General features: G+C 38.4%; 1 protein-coding gene across 1 annotated transcript in view; it reads left to right on the forward strand.

Moving 5' to 3' along the window:
- The window catches only part of ACTR3 (actin related protein 3), a 51,882-nt gene that overhangs the window by 12,164 nt on the left and 23,997 nt on the right, over window positions 1-15,721 (forward strand). Inside the window, exons 2-3 of the mRNA XM_056117621.1 lie at window positions 8,302-8,357; window positions 13,009-13,133. Coding sequence (XP_055973596.1) covers window positions 8,302-8,357; window positions 13,009-13,133 — 181 coding nt within the window. The remainder of the gene's footprint in view (window positions 1-8,301; window positions 8,358-13,008; window positions 13,134-15,721) is intronic.

The following is a 15,721-nucleotide window of genomic DNA, read 5'->3' on the forward strand; positions in this document are numbered from 1 at the left end:
CAGTAAAAATGTCAATTAAAGAGTTAAAAAGGAAGGTACATGTCCCATTTCTTTGTTGTTTTGAATTTATTTTCATTTTGGTAACTGATTACTTCATTACTAGCAATTTGAACACAATCTTTTACCCTCGAAACGCTAAATTCCTTGTGGATTCCACACTGTTCTATCTAAACACTTCAGTTGAACAACAGTTGGTTTTTAAAAAGAGAATAGTAGACAATGGCATACATAATATTGAGTCTTCCGTTAGGTAGAGGTATAACTGTCTGGAAATTTGGGAGTTATGGAATATTCTGGAAAGTAGGACATAGTTTTGATAATGCAGTAATATGATAGACTATTTCCTTAAAATTTTTTAAATTAATTAGAATTGTAATGGAAGAAATTTAACCTATACTTATTCTTTTCTCACAGAAGATAATATGTATGTGAGTACATGTGAAAATAGTTCTGCACATATGTGTGTATGTACCAGTTTGGAAAGGAGAAAACAGTCCATGCATTGTTTATATTTGGAGAAATTGATTTTCAGCTAATCTAGTAGTCATCTATGCAAAGGGATAGATTTGCAACACTTCTTCCTGTAGGGATTATAAAACACGTAGAAAACAGTGCTTGTCCGCCTTTAGGAAACATGTACACGAAAAACGATAACAACGTTGTAAATGCTCTGGCAGGTGTAAGTATGAACTCATAGGTGAAAGAAGATTACATTTTTTAGTGGAGTTAAAAAAGGACTCCTGGAAGAGGCAATAATCGGGTTTCAGTGTGAATAAAGTTATTAGTAGGCAGAAATAGGACTAGAATACCAGTCAAGTGAGTATACGGCGGAAACAGTGGGTGGCGGAAAGTAAAGATCACGTTGAAGGGTGCTGGGGCTTGACACTGGCGCAACGAATAATGGAATGTTTGATGAGGTACGGGGAAGTGAACAGATCTGACAAGGTGCTCAGTCCTTGCATGGAATTGAAATATTTAGAACTGAATTGGGGAAGCCCATCAATTTTTCAGGGGTTTAATAGATATTAGACACATAAAGTACAAAGTAAAATAACTGCCACATAATATAAAAACTAGTAGTAATAAGGGCACCGGGAATAATTGCCTATGTAGGTGAGGAATAGCTTTTTTTTCTGTTTCCAAAGTTCTATGACTAGTCTAATATTTGACCGGCAGTTTAGCAGGAGGGAAATCTTCTATTCGATTCAAGACTATCAAAGATAGTCAGGGCCAAAGAAATGATAAAAGCAGGCAGCTTTTAACTTTTCAGGCAAACAATAAATTCATGAAGAATAGAGAAATCCAAGGGGATTGAGATTATGGTAGGAGGTAGTAAAGAAATTATCCAGTTGATTTTTACAGCCCTCTTGACCCTGAATTCCTTGTCTCTGGTGATAAGGATGACATTTTGTTACAGAGAGCTTACCTTTCAAGAAGCAAGTTTATTTCCTGCTTTTAAGACCACAGTGTAGGATCAGTCTGTCTTTCTACTGTTTCTCAAATAACTTTAAAAAATAATCAGAAAAGTATATTTTAGTTCAGCTTATTTTGTTTTCCTTCATGTGTTTTCAGTTCTTTGGAAATAGTTTCATATTGCATATAAAGAAAACAGCATGATTTTGTCCTTGAGACTTAGTTTGGTTCCAGAGGTGAAATGAACAGGAAATGATTTGGGACATACAGGTATTTTGGATTTTATTTTTTATTTTTATTTTTTTGAAGGTGGGGGCATTTGGCATTACACCCAGGGGCATTTGGGGGTATTCCTGGTTCTGCTCCAGAATCACTCCTGGTGATGTTCAGGATTGAATATGGGTGCCAGATAGTATGTGGTGCCAGGGATTGAACATGGGTTGGCTACATGCAAGTAAGTACTTTATTCTCTTTAGTATTTTTCTGACCTCGGTACCTATTATGAGACTGATAAGGTAAGGGCTTTATTTGGAGGATGGTTTATAAAAGAGTTGAAGATCAAATTCTTGAAAAACAAATATGATCTCATAGATCAAATAGTAAGAGGACTCTGGATGTAAATTAAAATGCTAAATTACAAGTTCTGATGGCTGAGTGTCTCTTTTTTTCCCCTCACTCCAAATTATGGATTTGTGCTAGTATTAAATAGTGCCCAAGAAGTATTTCCCATCTGAAACTTGACTGAATTATACATTTGAGGGAGGGTCCAGTTAGGAGATCTCCTTACATAACTGAGATATTCCTATTGAGAGCTATGCGAATCCCAGATATTTTTTTATAATGTGTCATTTCAAAAGGATTTTAAATGAGGCAGAATGGCTTGGAATTGATTTGAAAGTGTTATGATAGCTTTTTAGCAAAAGATTGATTAAAGTTAAATTTATGCAGTGTAGTCAGAATCTGTTTTTCTTTTTCATCCTGTTTTGAATAGTTCTATTGAAATATAATTCCCATGCCATAAGATTTACCCTCTTAATGTATGTAGTCGACTGACTGAAATATTCGTAAGAATATGTAAATACTTGCACCATCAATTTTAGTCACTGAACTTACCAAAAGAAACCTAATGCAAACCTAACACCTCATTAGCTGTTAGCGCTTCTTTCTACCTGCTTTCTACTCTTGGAAACTATGAATTTACGTTCTGTCATTATGGATTTACATATTCTGTCCATTTCACGTAAATTGAGTCATATACTTTGTCTACTTTTTTTCCATCCCAGGTGAGCTCTTTGTTATTTTTTGATGTCTTTTTAATTGAAAAGTAAAAGAACAAACTCATCTTTAACTGTCAAAATAGTGGTATTGCTGAGTCAAATGGGAGCTCAATTTCTAGTTTTTGTTTTTGTTCAGTTGTTTTTTTCTTTTTTCTTTTTGGGTCATACCCAGCGATGTACAGGGGTTACTCCTGACTGCACTCAGGAATTACCCCTGGCGGTGCTCAGGGGACCATATGGGATGCTGGGGATCGAACCCGGGTCAGCCATGTGCAAGGAAAACGCCCTACCTGCTGTGCTAGTGCTCCAGCCCTACAATTTCTAGTTTGTGAGTAATGTCCATATTGTTTTCCCAAAAGGCTGGACCAGTCGTCATTCTCACCAACAATGAAGGAGAGTTCCTTTCTCCCTGCATCCATGCCAACACTGGTTGGTTACTCTTGTTCTTTTGGATGTGTGCCAGTCTCTGTGGTGTGAGATGTTATCTCATTGTTGTTTTGATCTGCATCTCCCTGATGATTAGTGAAGAAGAGCGTTTTTTCATATGCCTTTTGGGCCGTTCAAATTTCTTCTTTGAGAAAGTTTCTGTTCATTTCCTTGCCCCATTTTCTGATGGGTTTGGATATTCTTTTTTTTGTGTGTGTGTGTAGAATTCATTCAGGGCCTTGTATTTCTTTGGTATTAACCTTTTATCAGAAGGGTATTGGGTGAATATCATTTCCCTTTCCGTAGTTTCTTTGTATCCTAGTCACTGTTTTGTTTGAGGGGCATAAAGTTCATAGTTTAAGATAGTTCCATCTCTTTATTTTTGCTTTCACTTGCTTGATAAGTGGCATTTCATCTTTGATGATACCTTTAAGCTTCAATATTGTGGAGGGTTTTGCTGACCTTTTCTTCAGTGTACCTTATGGATTCTGGTCTGGTGTTGAGGTCTTTAATCCATTTTGATCTGACTTTTGTGCATGGTGTTAGATAGAGGTCTAAGCCCATTCTTTTTGCATGTAGCTTCCAGTTTTGCCTGCCCCACTTGTTAGAGTCTTTCCTTGGTCCACTTCATATTTATTTCTCCCTTATCTAAGGTTAAATGATCATATATTTGAGGGGGTGGATATTGAACCCTATTCCATTGGTCTGCGCATCTGTACTTTGTCAGCATTTGTAACTGACTTTTCTCATGGGACAGGTATGAACTGGTATAATCTACGTCTGGTGGTGAATAGTTGAACTGTTAAGGTAGCAGAAAAATTGGGAAAACATTACCCAAATTTTTTTTTAATAGCAGAAATGAGTAGAGGAATAAAAGAAAGTGGCCTAGTATTAAGGGAATTGGTGTGGGGAGGAAAATATTATTGAAGAATACCTAATAAGTGCTGTCCACTGCTGACTTCTCTAATTCTGTCAGCCTTGTGAATTCAGTTTTAATTTTTCTGGGTCAGGAAAGCCTTTGGTCACTGTGTAGTAGATAGTGGAACAAAACTTCCTTTCCTTCCTTTCTTCCACACCAGGCTGTGCTCAAGGTTAACTTTGGTTCTGGGCTCAGTTGATAACTCCTGCTGTAAATAAAGCAGTGGAAGAGATTTGAGCCCAGATTGGCTGCAGTCAAGGCAGCCAATTGCCTTATCCACTGCACTCTCTCTTTGGGCAGTGGAACAAATATTTCATTTACGATTTTGAGTCTAAGATCCATGTTCTTTCCACTAGTGAACAGAAGTTAGATTTTAAGCCACAGGCTTTCAAGTACTGGAAGAATGTTGCTTGTGTTTTTACAAGTTTGGGTTTTTTCTCTCAACTGTGTTCATTTCTTTTTTTTCTTTTTTTATGTTGGATTCAGTAGTGACTTTCATGTAATGAGAAGAACATTGAGGGGAGCTGGAAACACTAAACAATTAGAAAATGTCTTCATAGTTCATACTGTGAATTAGTTATTGTAATCTGGTTCTAATGGTTGTTAACACAAAGTGTTAAGAAATCTATAGCTTACCTGAGAAATAAAGCTTTATGAAAGTTGGTGTTGGGTTCCTTTGAGGGCCTCTTCTTTTAATGTGAAATTTGGCAGTTGCATGTATATTGTGTGTCTCTGTCATGCCCTTTTCAAGGTTTATGTTCCCTTGTTTGAATATACCCTGTTTTGTTTATCCATTTATCTCTTAATGGATGCTTGGGTTCCTTCCACCTTTTGGCTGATATGAACTTTGGTACATAAATATCTTCACATTCTTTTGAATTATTTTGTGTATATACTTAGAAATGGCAGTACTAGCTCGGGTGGTAATTCTGTTTAAATTTTTGTGTAATTGCAGTGTTCTTTACAGGAGCTACACTCGTGTGTGTGTGTGTGTGTGTGTGTGTGTGTGTGTGTGTGTGTGAAGTCTTCCCATTAGGTAACCAGGGAACCCTTTGTGATACTCAGACAATGCTGGCAGCTCAGTGTTGGGTCTGAGGGTACATCTGGGCCTTGCTAGGATCATGTTATTAGTAGTGCTTGGGGGCTTCTGCTGCTGTATGTACTTGGCCCTGCTATGGGGGCATTTGTTGACAGAAATTGAAACAGGGTCAGGTGCATACCAGCCCTAATACACCATTTATAGTCTGGAAGAGTTGCAGTTTCTCTATGTCCTCACTATTATTATTTTCTGTTTGTTTTAAATTTGGTGTTTGAGTAATATACTAAAGTGTTACTGAGATTTTCATTTTGATTTGTGTTTCCTTAATTATTGATATTAAGTATCTTCATGAACTTTCGTTATATCTTTAAAGAAATGCCTGTTCTAAAGTTTTGTCTATATTTCAATCATTTTTGGTGTTGAGATATTTCAAATATATGCTTATTTATAATTTGTAAGTCATTTTTTCTACTCTGCGAATTGCTTTTGCACTTTTTTTTTCCTTCTGATTTTGGGGCCACACCTGGCAGTGCTCAGAGCTTACTCCTGGCTCTGCTCAGGGATCACTCTTGGTGGTTCTTGGGACCATATGGGATGCCAGAGATCAAATCCAGGTGCGCCGTGTCAGAGCAAACATTTTGCCCATTCTGCTTTCGCTGCAGCTCAGCTTTTGCACTTTGGCATAAAACTTACGAGTTTTTGTTTTTGTTTTATTTATTTTGTTTTATGTTTTTGTATTCAGGAAATCATTGGCATATCCACTGCTCTGAAATCTTTCTACATGTAGGCTCTTGATCCGTTTTTTCATTTTTATGTGTGGTAAAGTTAAAGTAAGATGAAGCTTCAGTTTCATTCTCAGCTAATTCTTTTGGAGTAGGGCACACCGAGTGGTGCTTAGGGACTGCTCTCTCTGGACTCTGCTTGGGAAACTTTTTTTTTGGGGGGGGGGTCACACCCGGCGATGCACAGGGGTTACTCCTGGCTCATGCACTCAGGAATTACTCCTGGCGGTGCTCGGGGGACCATATGGGATGCTGGGACTCGAACCCGGGTTGGCCGCGTGCAAAGCAAACCCCCTACCTGCTGTGCTGTCACTCCAGCTTTTTGGGAATCTCTCTTAATGTTGCTTGGGAACCGTACAGAGGCCAGGGGAGATTGAACCCTGACCTCCAGCATGCAAAACATGCACACTGATCTTTTGAGCGATCTCCCAGGCTCCTGTTTTGCTCTTGTTTATGGATTTGTACTTTTTTCAGCACCGTTCATTGAAAAATTACCATTTAAAAAATTTTTGTTTTGTGGTGCCACAGCTGGTGTTGTTCAGGGCTTGCTTACTTCAGGCGCTACACTTCAGAGATGATTCCTTGTGGACTCGGGGGATATACAGGGTACCTGGGTTTGAATCTTAGTCAGCAAAACAAGCACTCTGCCCATTTTACTATCGCTCAGGCCTTGGAAAAGATTATCTTTTACTCATTTGAATGGTTATGGCATGCCTGGTAAGGATCACTGGGAGGGTTGATTTCTGGGTTCTGTTCTATTTCTATTTTGGTTGCAGTTGCTTTATGGTTACCCTGTCTGTAATCAGGAAGTGTGCTACTTTTCTTTTTTCAACATAGTTTTGACTGTCAAGGTCATTGGCGAGTGTATATTAATTGAAAATAGATTTTCTTTTGTTTCTGAAAAACCATTGATAAGACTTTGATAGGTACTGCAGATTGACTTGAATAAACTAACTCAAAAATCTGAAAGTTGGTTTCAAGTTCTGTTCTCATTCCATGCTAATAAATTTTATTCAAGTGGCAAATTTAAGTAAAAACCAAGCCAAAGGGATTGCACGTTAAGAAGAAAAACCTGGCCAGACATCATAAAGGAGGTAGGGTGCTTGCCTTGCAGTGCAGCTGACCATGATGTGATCCTTAGCAACATAGACAGTCCCGCAAGCACCACCAGGAGTGATTCCTGAGCATAGAGTAAGGAATACGCGACTTTGGATGTGTCTCTCCCCTCCTGCTTCTTAAAAAATAAGAAAATATACAAACCCTTTAATCTCCTTTTTGAGGCTTAACATTTGAAAGAAGAGTTTTGGCTTCAGACCCCCCCCCCCATTTTTTTTTTAATTGCTCTGGAAAAGTAGGGCTGAAAATGGTTCACTATAACGGTTGGTCAGTTTAGGGGTTTTTTGTTTGTTTGTTTTTTCCTTTCACCCAGCAGTGCTCAGGGTTACTCCTGGCTCTGCACTCAGGAATTACTCAGTGGGAGAGGTAAATGTATACATGCTTAGAGAATTTCTTAATATACAATTTTTTTTATTCGAAATGTTATTTGAAGTTAGACATTGAACTTTGCCACTATGGCAACATTTGGGGAAAATAAATGTTTGATGTAACATATTCAAAGGTTATGCTTTTCAAAGCAATTTAAAATTTTTTTTCCTCTCCTGCCCCATTGCCTAGTTCACTTTCTAAAGGTTGCAACATTTTAAATTTTTTTTTTTTTCCATAAACATTCACTGTCTTCACAGTGAATTTATTTATTTGTATTTATCTTCCTTTTTATTTTTGTACAACTATCAGAATACTGAAACCTGACGTTTGTTCAATTTAAAAGACTGTTGTGGGTGGGAGGTTGGGCCACTTCTGGGCTAATTAACAATACATTTAGAGCTTATTTCATATCAATCTACAAAGACCTTTAGTTTTTTTTTCTAATAACTGAATAGTACTTTATAGTATGAATTGGACTTATTTACCTTTGTCTTTATTTTATGGTTATTTAGGTTATTTCTGTCATTTGCTGTTACAAGCAAGATTGCAGCAAACGTTCTCATGCAGTTTGCTGACTGGGTGGTAGTGCTGGTATTTGGGCATCATATAGCAATACTTGGGGTCACTTTTGTTTCTGTGTTTGGGGTGTCTTCTGGTGGTACTCCTCGCTGTCTGCTCAGGGTTTGTCCCAGTAGTTTTTCTCAGGGGACCACCCAGTACTGGGGATTGAACTGGGATCGTTTTGGCTTTGTATATAAATTTGTAATTCCTAGAAATGAAATTTCTGGTTCAAAGCCACGTGTATACATAATTTCGAAAATAGAGATAGATATTCAGTGAATTGAAGGTCGGGTTTTTTGTGTTTATTACCCATTTGCTATGCAAATGGAAATCTAAGAACTGCATTTATCGTTGCTGAGATCTTAGTGAAATTCTTACACAATTCTTTTTGTTTTGCAGTTATACTAAACTAGGATATGCTGGAAACACAGAACCACAGTTTATCATCCCTTCCTGTGAGTATCTTAAGTTATAAATAAGCTTATTTAAAGATCTCTTTCTTATTAATTAAAGAGGATAAACTGTTCTGACATATGATACTCAGTTCTTTGAAAACCATGGTTTGTCTGTTTCAGCTTTTTTACTCTGCATTTGTTAAATGTACCAGATCTCCCTTTCCCTCCCTCCGTGCCTCTGTCCCTGCCTGCTTCTCATATTCTGCTCTTCTTCTTTGTTGTTACAGTGGCCAGAGTGGTCATAGCAGGGTGAGAGCAGCAGAGCTTGTTGTACATCCATCGGATTGTGATGTGGTCCAAGTGTTACGCTCCCTTAGTTATAGCACTCCACATATGCTCACTGGACGTAATACTCTTAGGTGTTCATGGTTTGGGGACTACACCTAGTGGTGCTCAGGACTTACTCCTGACTGCTCAGGGATCACAGAGGTCCCTGAGTGGAATTATAGGGATCCTGATGGGCTTTGGGGACTTCATGAGATGCTCAGAATCAAAACTCAGGTCAACCACATACAAGACAGTAACTTCTGTACTGTCTCCAACCCCTTTAGTTGTGATGCTTACTCACATACTATTTATAGTACTTGTTGGCAGTCACTGCAGTGCTCAACATACGCTCACCAGGGCCATGCTTCTTGTCTGTGGTGCTCATAGAACCTTTATTTGCAGTGTGCACGCACCTGGCTTATGTGTATGGCTTCAAATCACTTGCTTTGCTAAGAATCACAGACTGCAGGACTTCCAGTCTCGAACAGAGTCTTTGCCAGGGTCAGGCATAGTAATGTGCCCCTGAGAATTTGAACTTGTGACCTTTGCGTGCCAGGAACGTGTTCTTAGCCATAGAGCTATTTTCTAGACCGCAGTTATTTCCTCTCTCCTCCCTCCCTTCCTGCTCAGGAGGTCTCTTAGCAAGTTTTGTATAGCCAGGCCTGATGCTCAATGCATGGACCTAAGAATTGTAATGCTACTTAGGTCCTGTAGTCTTGGGATTACTTGGGCCACCCCAGCCATCCTCGGGGTTGGAGGGATGGGTGTGGGGGTGGGATCTCCAAATCTGTTTCCAAAGGTGATCAGTACCTTCCAGGTTTGTGTCTGATGATGTTTGGGGACCATGTTGTACCAGGAATCAAACCAAGGTTAGATGTAATCAAGGTGTGTGCTTTAATGCCTCTACTATTTTCTGACCCCAAATATCTATTTTTTAAAAGTCAAAATTTAATGAGCTGATACTAGTTTCCGCTTTGGATATTGCTTTTAGTAATATGCAGGTATTTCTTAAATAGTGTATCCCCCAATCACATACCTATGTGATATGATAACAATTTGATGGGCTTGTGGTCATTTATATCCTTGACTAGTGTTCATTTTTCAAAATAAAGACTGCATCTCATCTTCAGCAATTTTTTTTCCAGCTCACTGTTACTCTCTAAGTATACTTATTATCTTTTTGTTCTCTCCTATTTTATTCACTTTATTGTAGCTGACTTACCAACTTTTAATCATTTTCTTCAAGTGGTTTGGAAAAATAACCTAGCATTTGGTTTGCTAGTGATCTTGCTTGTTGGTATGAGTTTTATATCTGGCCCTTAGTGGACATAGTTTTTGTACTTGGCTTTCAAACAATTCACCTTTTGTTTGTCGTGGTTGTAATATGTTCTTCTTGTCTTGCCTAATCAAGACTTTCACATATCAGATAATAGACTTCTTGAGCCATTGCTTAGTCATGTTAATTCCTAGACAGTTTAATTTGGAAAGTGTCGTTGATTTTTCCACAAGTTAAGCAGCTGTTTAAATATTTTTCTCATTCATTGGTAAGTGAATTTAAATTTTTTGTTCATTTATTCAAGTTAGAGGAAATGGAAAAATGAGCAAAGTATGAAAACAGGTTTAGAATTTTAAAATTAGTGAAATTGAGATAAAGTTTTAAATTAACTCGACTTTCCCAAACTGCTGTTCTTTAGTTGGACACTTACTCTATTTTTTGTTTTATTTTAGTTGTACACTTACTGAATTTAAACAGGTCAATTGTTTTCTCAGTTGTATTTCAGCGGTTTAACTGGGGATTGCCACATGCAAGACCAGCATCCTAACCTCTGTGTTATATCTCTGGTTCCTGTATCTCTAGACCGTATATTAGTTTCTTAAGGTTTCTATAAACAAGTACCAAAAGCTGCTGACTTAAAACAATAAAAAATTAGTTTTGGAAGCTTGAAGTCCAAAACCAATGTCCATGGTCTTGCTGTGTTACTGTTTGTGATGTGTTTAGGAGTTCTCTGCAAATAATCTTTCCTTGCTATCATTACTATGATTGTCTACATAGAGTCTTCTGGTGTATAAGTCTCCTAATAATACTAAATAAAGACCTAATAAACTAATTTTAATTTGAAAGATCTATTTACAGACAGGATCATGTTATACGGTAAGGGGGTTAATACTTGAAAAATCTTTTTAGGTGAACAGAATTCAGTCCATAAAATGATGATTTTTTTTGCAAAATACCTTGTTGTCATTAAACATGTATTTCTGGACATTACTGAAATGCCACTATCATTGTCCTCCAGTTGTTTATCGATTTGCTGGGGCAGAGCAGTAACATAGAGGCTAGGGTGTTTGCCTTGCACACGGCCGACCCGGGTTCAGTTCCTTTGCCTCTCTTGGAGAACCTGGCGAGCTACTGAGAGTATTCCGCCCACACAGCAGAGCCTGGCAAACTTTCCGGGACCGTATTTGATGTGCCAAAAACAGTAACAAGAAGTCTCACAATGGAGATGTTACTGGGCCCGTTAGAGCAAATCGATGAACATCGGGAGGACAGTGCCACAGCGCAGTGCCTCTGAAATGCTGCTCTGTTTGCAAAACGTGGCTTTGCTTATGTTCTAAAATGGCCTTAAGTCTTTATTGAAGGCCCATGTAAACTTTTTATTTCTCTTTGAATTTTTGCTTTGAGATTTTAAATTGATCAGAGTTGACTTTCTTTTTCTTTCCTCCTTTCTCCTCCCTTTCGTACCTTTCTTAAAATGACCAAGGGTTGTGTATATCCTTGGTTGCAGGGTTTGCCCTGACTCACTCTATTTAGTTGTAATACTCACATATTCTGGATATAGTACTCTAATATGGTGCTTGTTTGGGATCGAATTCATAGCTACATGGTCTGCACATCTCTTTTAGTGTAAGTTGTACTTACCATTGACCACATTCTTTCGTGCTCACGTACACATGGCTAGGCATCAGAAACTACACAGACTGTAGTGCTGTTGGGACCTGCTGGGTACGTGCAGGCAGCAACAGGAGTCAAATAATGGTCTCGTGCTTGCAAGACAGGTATACTTTTCACCACTGAGCTCATTTGAACCTTAGGATCTCATAACCATTGTATCCATTCTTTCTCTCGTCTTTGGCAAAATGTGCAATTTTGGTTTCATGTTTCTTTAAAAAATTGAAATGTTTTCATTTGGGGGATTTTTTGAGCCACCTGGTGATGCTCAGGGGTTACTCCTGGCTCTGCACATAGGAATTGCTCCTGGCAGTGCTTGGGGGTACATACAGGATGCCAGGGATTGAACCTGGGTTGGGAGCATGCAGGGCAAGTGCTGTACTATTGCTCTGCCCTCCTCCTGAAAGTGTTTGATTTCTGGTCCCCTCTCCCTCCCATACAAGTTTTATATTTTGGAGGATGTCCCAAGCAGTACTCAGAGTTCCTGGAGGACACTCCCGGTGATCCCTTTGCCATTTTAGCTTACGGTTCAGAGCTAGGGCTCAGGGAAGCGCAACTAATCAGGCCTGGCCTTGCCAGAGACCACCAGGCCACCAACCCTATTGGTTTTCTGGGTAGGGTTGGAGTAGTGACATATCCCTGGTCTTTGACCTGACCAATTTAATTAATGCCGAAGGTCTTAATGTTTATAATAATCAGTAGTTGTAATATTGCCACTAATGAGTATGAATGCTAGTTCTGGGATGCTTATAGATGTAGATTGACTAAAAAGCTATATTTTCATAAATCTTTGTTTCCTGGGAAATTATAGCATGCCATCTGAATGTCTTTGTAGGTTAAAAGTAAGTTTGTAGAGATTATCTAGTACTTAGGAGTAGACAAAGTGTTTAAAATTTCTTTCCTTCTGTATTTTCTACCCACCTTATTAAGGATATTCATTATTTAAGTGAAAGTGCAGTGGTTGAATACTAGATGAACAGTGCCTGCAGATAATTACTTTGAATAAAGGACTGCTTTTGCTTAAGGATTTGGACGTTCATAACCAAATTAAACAATTTATAGCAAGTCTTACGTCCAGAATTCCAGCTGAATTTCTGAAGTTTTTTAAGGGGGTTAATTTGAAATTTAAAATTTCCCTTTGTGTATCTGATAAAAGTTTTAACAGATTCCTGTGTCATATTACTCTTAAATTACTAGTCTATAGTAGTGCTGTTAGCATTATAAGTATGAAGACAGGCTTTTTATTTTTTTTGCATTTGAAGTTAAGATTTTTTTTTAAAAATTTTGTCAACAGTTGCTAATGTCTTTGTGCTTTTTCAGATTGATAATTTACATTGTGGGATCATGTTTAATAACACTAATGGAAATTGTGAGTTAAAAGTTAGTCTGAATTTTTTGATTATTTTTAAGTTTCTATAAATAACATTTGTTTTAAAGGTATTGCTATTAAGGAATCAGCAAAAGTGGGTGATCAAGCTCAAAGGAGGGTGATGAAAGGTGTTGATGACCTAGACTTCTTCATTGGTGATGAAGCCATAGAAAAACCTACATATGCAACAAAGGTATTTTTTTTATCATATGTATAAATGACAATTTCTTTTAAAAAATTAGAATTTTTTCAGTGATCATGCCATCTGGAATTCATGTATAGGTGATGTCTTTATGGTAGTTATTTCCTCTTCCTTGTAGCCTCTTTCAATAATTTTGCTTTAACTCTGGTCTTTTTTTCTCCCCAAAAGGAAATTTTAATTCATTTAACTGATCAGTGGTTTACTTTTCCATCATCCTAAATCTCAGAACCCTCAGTATAATCTGCTTATTCTTACCTCAGTATTGCCTCTTACCTTTGTTTAAAGCTGTGTATCTCTCTATTTATGGGGATGCATCTCCAGTGGTGCTTAGGGACCTGGTGATCTGGGCTCACCAACACTCCAACACTCAGTCCATCAGTGTTGGCCTGAAAGTTCAGTGCTTGGGTTTGCTGGTGCTGGATGCCATCAGGGCCCCATCAAGCAGTGTCCAGACACCCACCAATCCAGGGAGCACCAGGGATTGAACTTGGAGTTTTGCACATGCTTTTCTACCCCCGTTGATTCCCTCTGAATTATCTCCTAAGTTCCTTGAATTGTTGCTTTTTATTTCTGTCCCTTTATTTTCTTTCCCTCCTTATTTATCCCACCCTCTTTTTCAAGTTGAGGGTGTACTTGTTAAAGTGTGTGTGTGTGTGTGTGTGCGCGCGAGCGTGTGTGTGCGTGTGTGTATTTTTATATAGTAAGCTGTAGATAAGTCTTAATTACATGCACAAAGTTTTTGTGGCAGTATAAAACTGTTTTAGAGCGAATTTAGTAAACCACGCTTCATAGGTGCTTTCTTCTTGTCATCACCCTCACCTGCAGCAAAACACTGAGACCTAGATTATCTAATGTTTAAACACTATTTTTGCCATATTTTTAGATTTTCTCTTTTGTTATAATTGACTAATGAACAATTCTTCACTTAATCACTTAATCCCCGTTATTCATCGATTTATTCGAGCGGGTGCCAGTAACGTCTCCATTCATCCCGGTTGCGTGCTAGCGTAGCCCAATGGTATCTGTTCGTTTTAGGAACATGTAGAGCCTCAAACCGATCATTTAGGGTCTTGATGAAGAAGTCTGACCATCTTATAGGTGGGCGTCCACGTGATCTTTTGATGTCTCGTGGAATCCAATCAGTAATGGCTCTAGTCCAGCGGTTGTCTGTAAACCTCATTACATGTCCAGCCCATCTGATTTTTGATGTCTTGGCAAATGAGACAGCGTCTCTGATTCTTGAGCGTTGACGAAGATCAGAACTCCGGATTCTATCTCTCATTTGAGTGAATCGTGATATTCCAAGCATAGTTCTTTCGATTCCTCTTTGAGAGACCCGAATAGTAATGAACAATTACCGTCTGTAAAAATATTCTCTGAGTGTCACAAACACACTGAGGAGTCAGAAAAATGTCACTCCTGAATGAAAATTGTTATAACGTGATGGAAGGAAGGCATTCAAGAAATAGTTACAAGCTATAAGGTCAGAAAGAGGAATGTACAAGATGGTCTGGAATGTATGTCTTGAGTAGCTAACCTCGGTTACAATTAAGGAACATCTTTGAAGGAGTAAATTTTTGTTAAGTTGAGGCTTGAGGTAAAACAGAAGTTGGGCCATCGGGAGAGATAGTATAGCATATAGGGCATTTATCTTGTGTACAGTTCAATACCTGGCATCCTCTGTGGTTCCCCAAGTCTGCCAGAAGTGATCCCTAAGTAGATAGTGATTACTGAGCACAGAGCCAGGAAAAAGCCTTGAGCACTAGAATGTGGCCCAAATAGAAAAAAGTTAGCTGTACACATTTCATAGGGAGAGTGCCTTTTAATCGGCAACTCCAGTGTTCTTGACAGCATGGGACAGTCTGAAAATGAGATACTAATATGCTGAAACAGAAAATGGAGTGAAAAAAGAGTCAGGCGTAGGTAGCCAGGATAGCACTGTCCACTGTCGCACTGTCCTCCTGTTGTTCATCGATTTGCTCGAGTGGGCACCAATAACGCCTCCATTGTGAGACTTGTTAACCAGGATAAGTTTATTTAAATGTTGGTAGTCCTTGTTGGAGATTTGGAACTCTCCCCTAAGAAAACATTCATAGTTTTAATTAGAAATATAATGCTATTGGGCTGGAGAGATAGCACAGCGGGTAGGGTGTTTGCCTCGCACGCGGCTGACCTGGGTTTGACTCCCAGCATCCCATAGGGTTCTCTGAGCACCACCAGGAGTATCCCTGTGCCTCGCCGAGTGTGACCCAAAAAGCAAAAAAAAAAAAAAAGGAAAGGAAAAAAAAGAAATATAATGCTATTGATTCAAAGCACAAATTGTGATCCTTCTGCATGGCAGGAATTCTTCTGGTGTTATTTTCTTTGTTTTCAGTGACTTAACCTATCTGAGTTTTAGCTTTTTCATCTATGAGATGTACATATATATTATTTTTATTAGTACTTCAAATTGTTGGGAAGATTATGGAGATCATGTACATAAAGCAGTTATTGTGCTTTGAATGTAAAGAATACTCAGTATGTATGGGCAGTTTTTATTTTAGGGGGACATACCATGATTCAGGGAAAACTGGATTATT

Source organism: Sorex fumeus, unplaced genomic scaffold, assembly GCF_029834395.1.
Source record: "Sorex fumeus unplaced genomic scaffold, SorFum_2.1 ptg000035l, whole genome shotgun sequence".
Taxonomy (NCBI): domain Eukaryota; kingdom Metazoa; phylum Chordata; class Mammalia; order Eulipotyphla; family Soricidae; genus Sorex; species Sorex fumeus.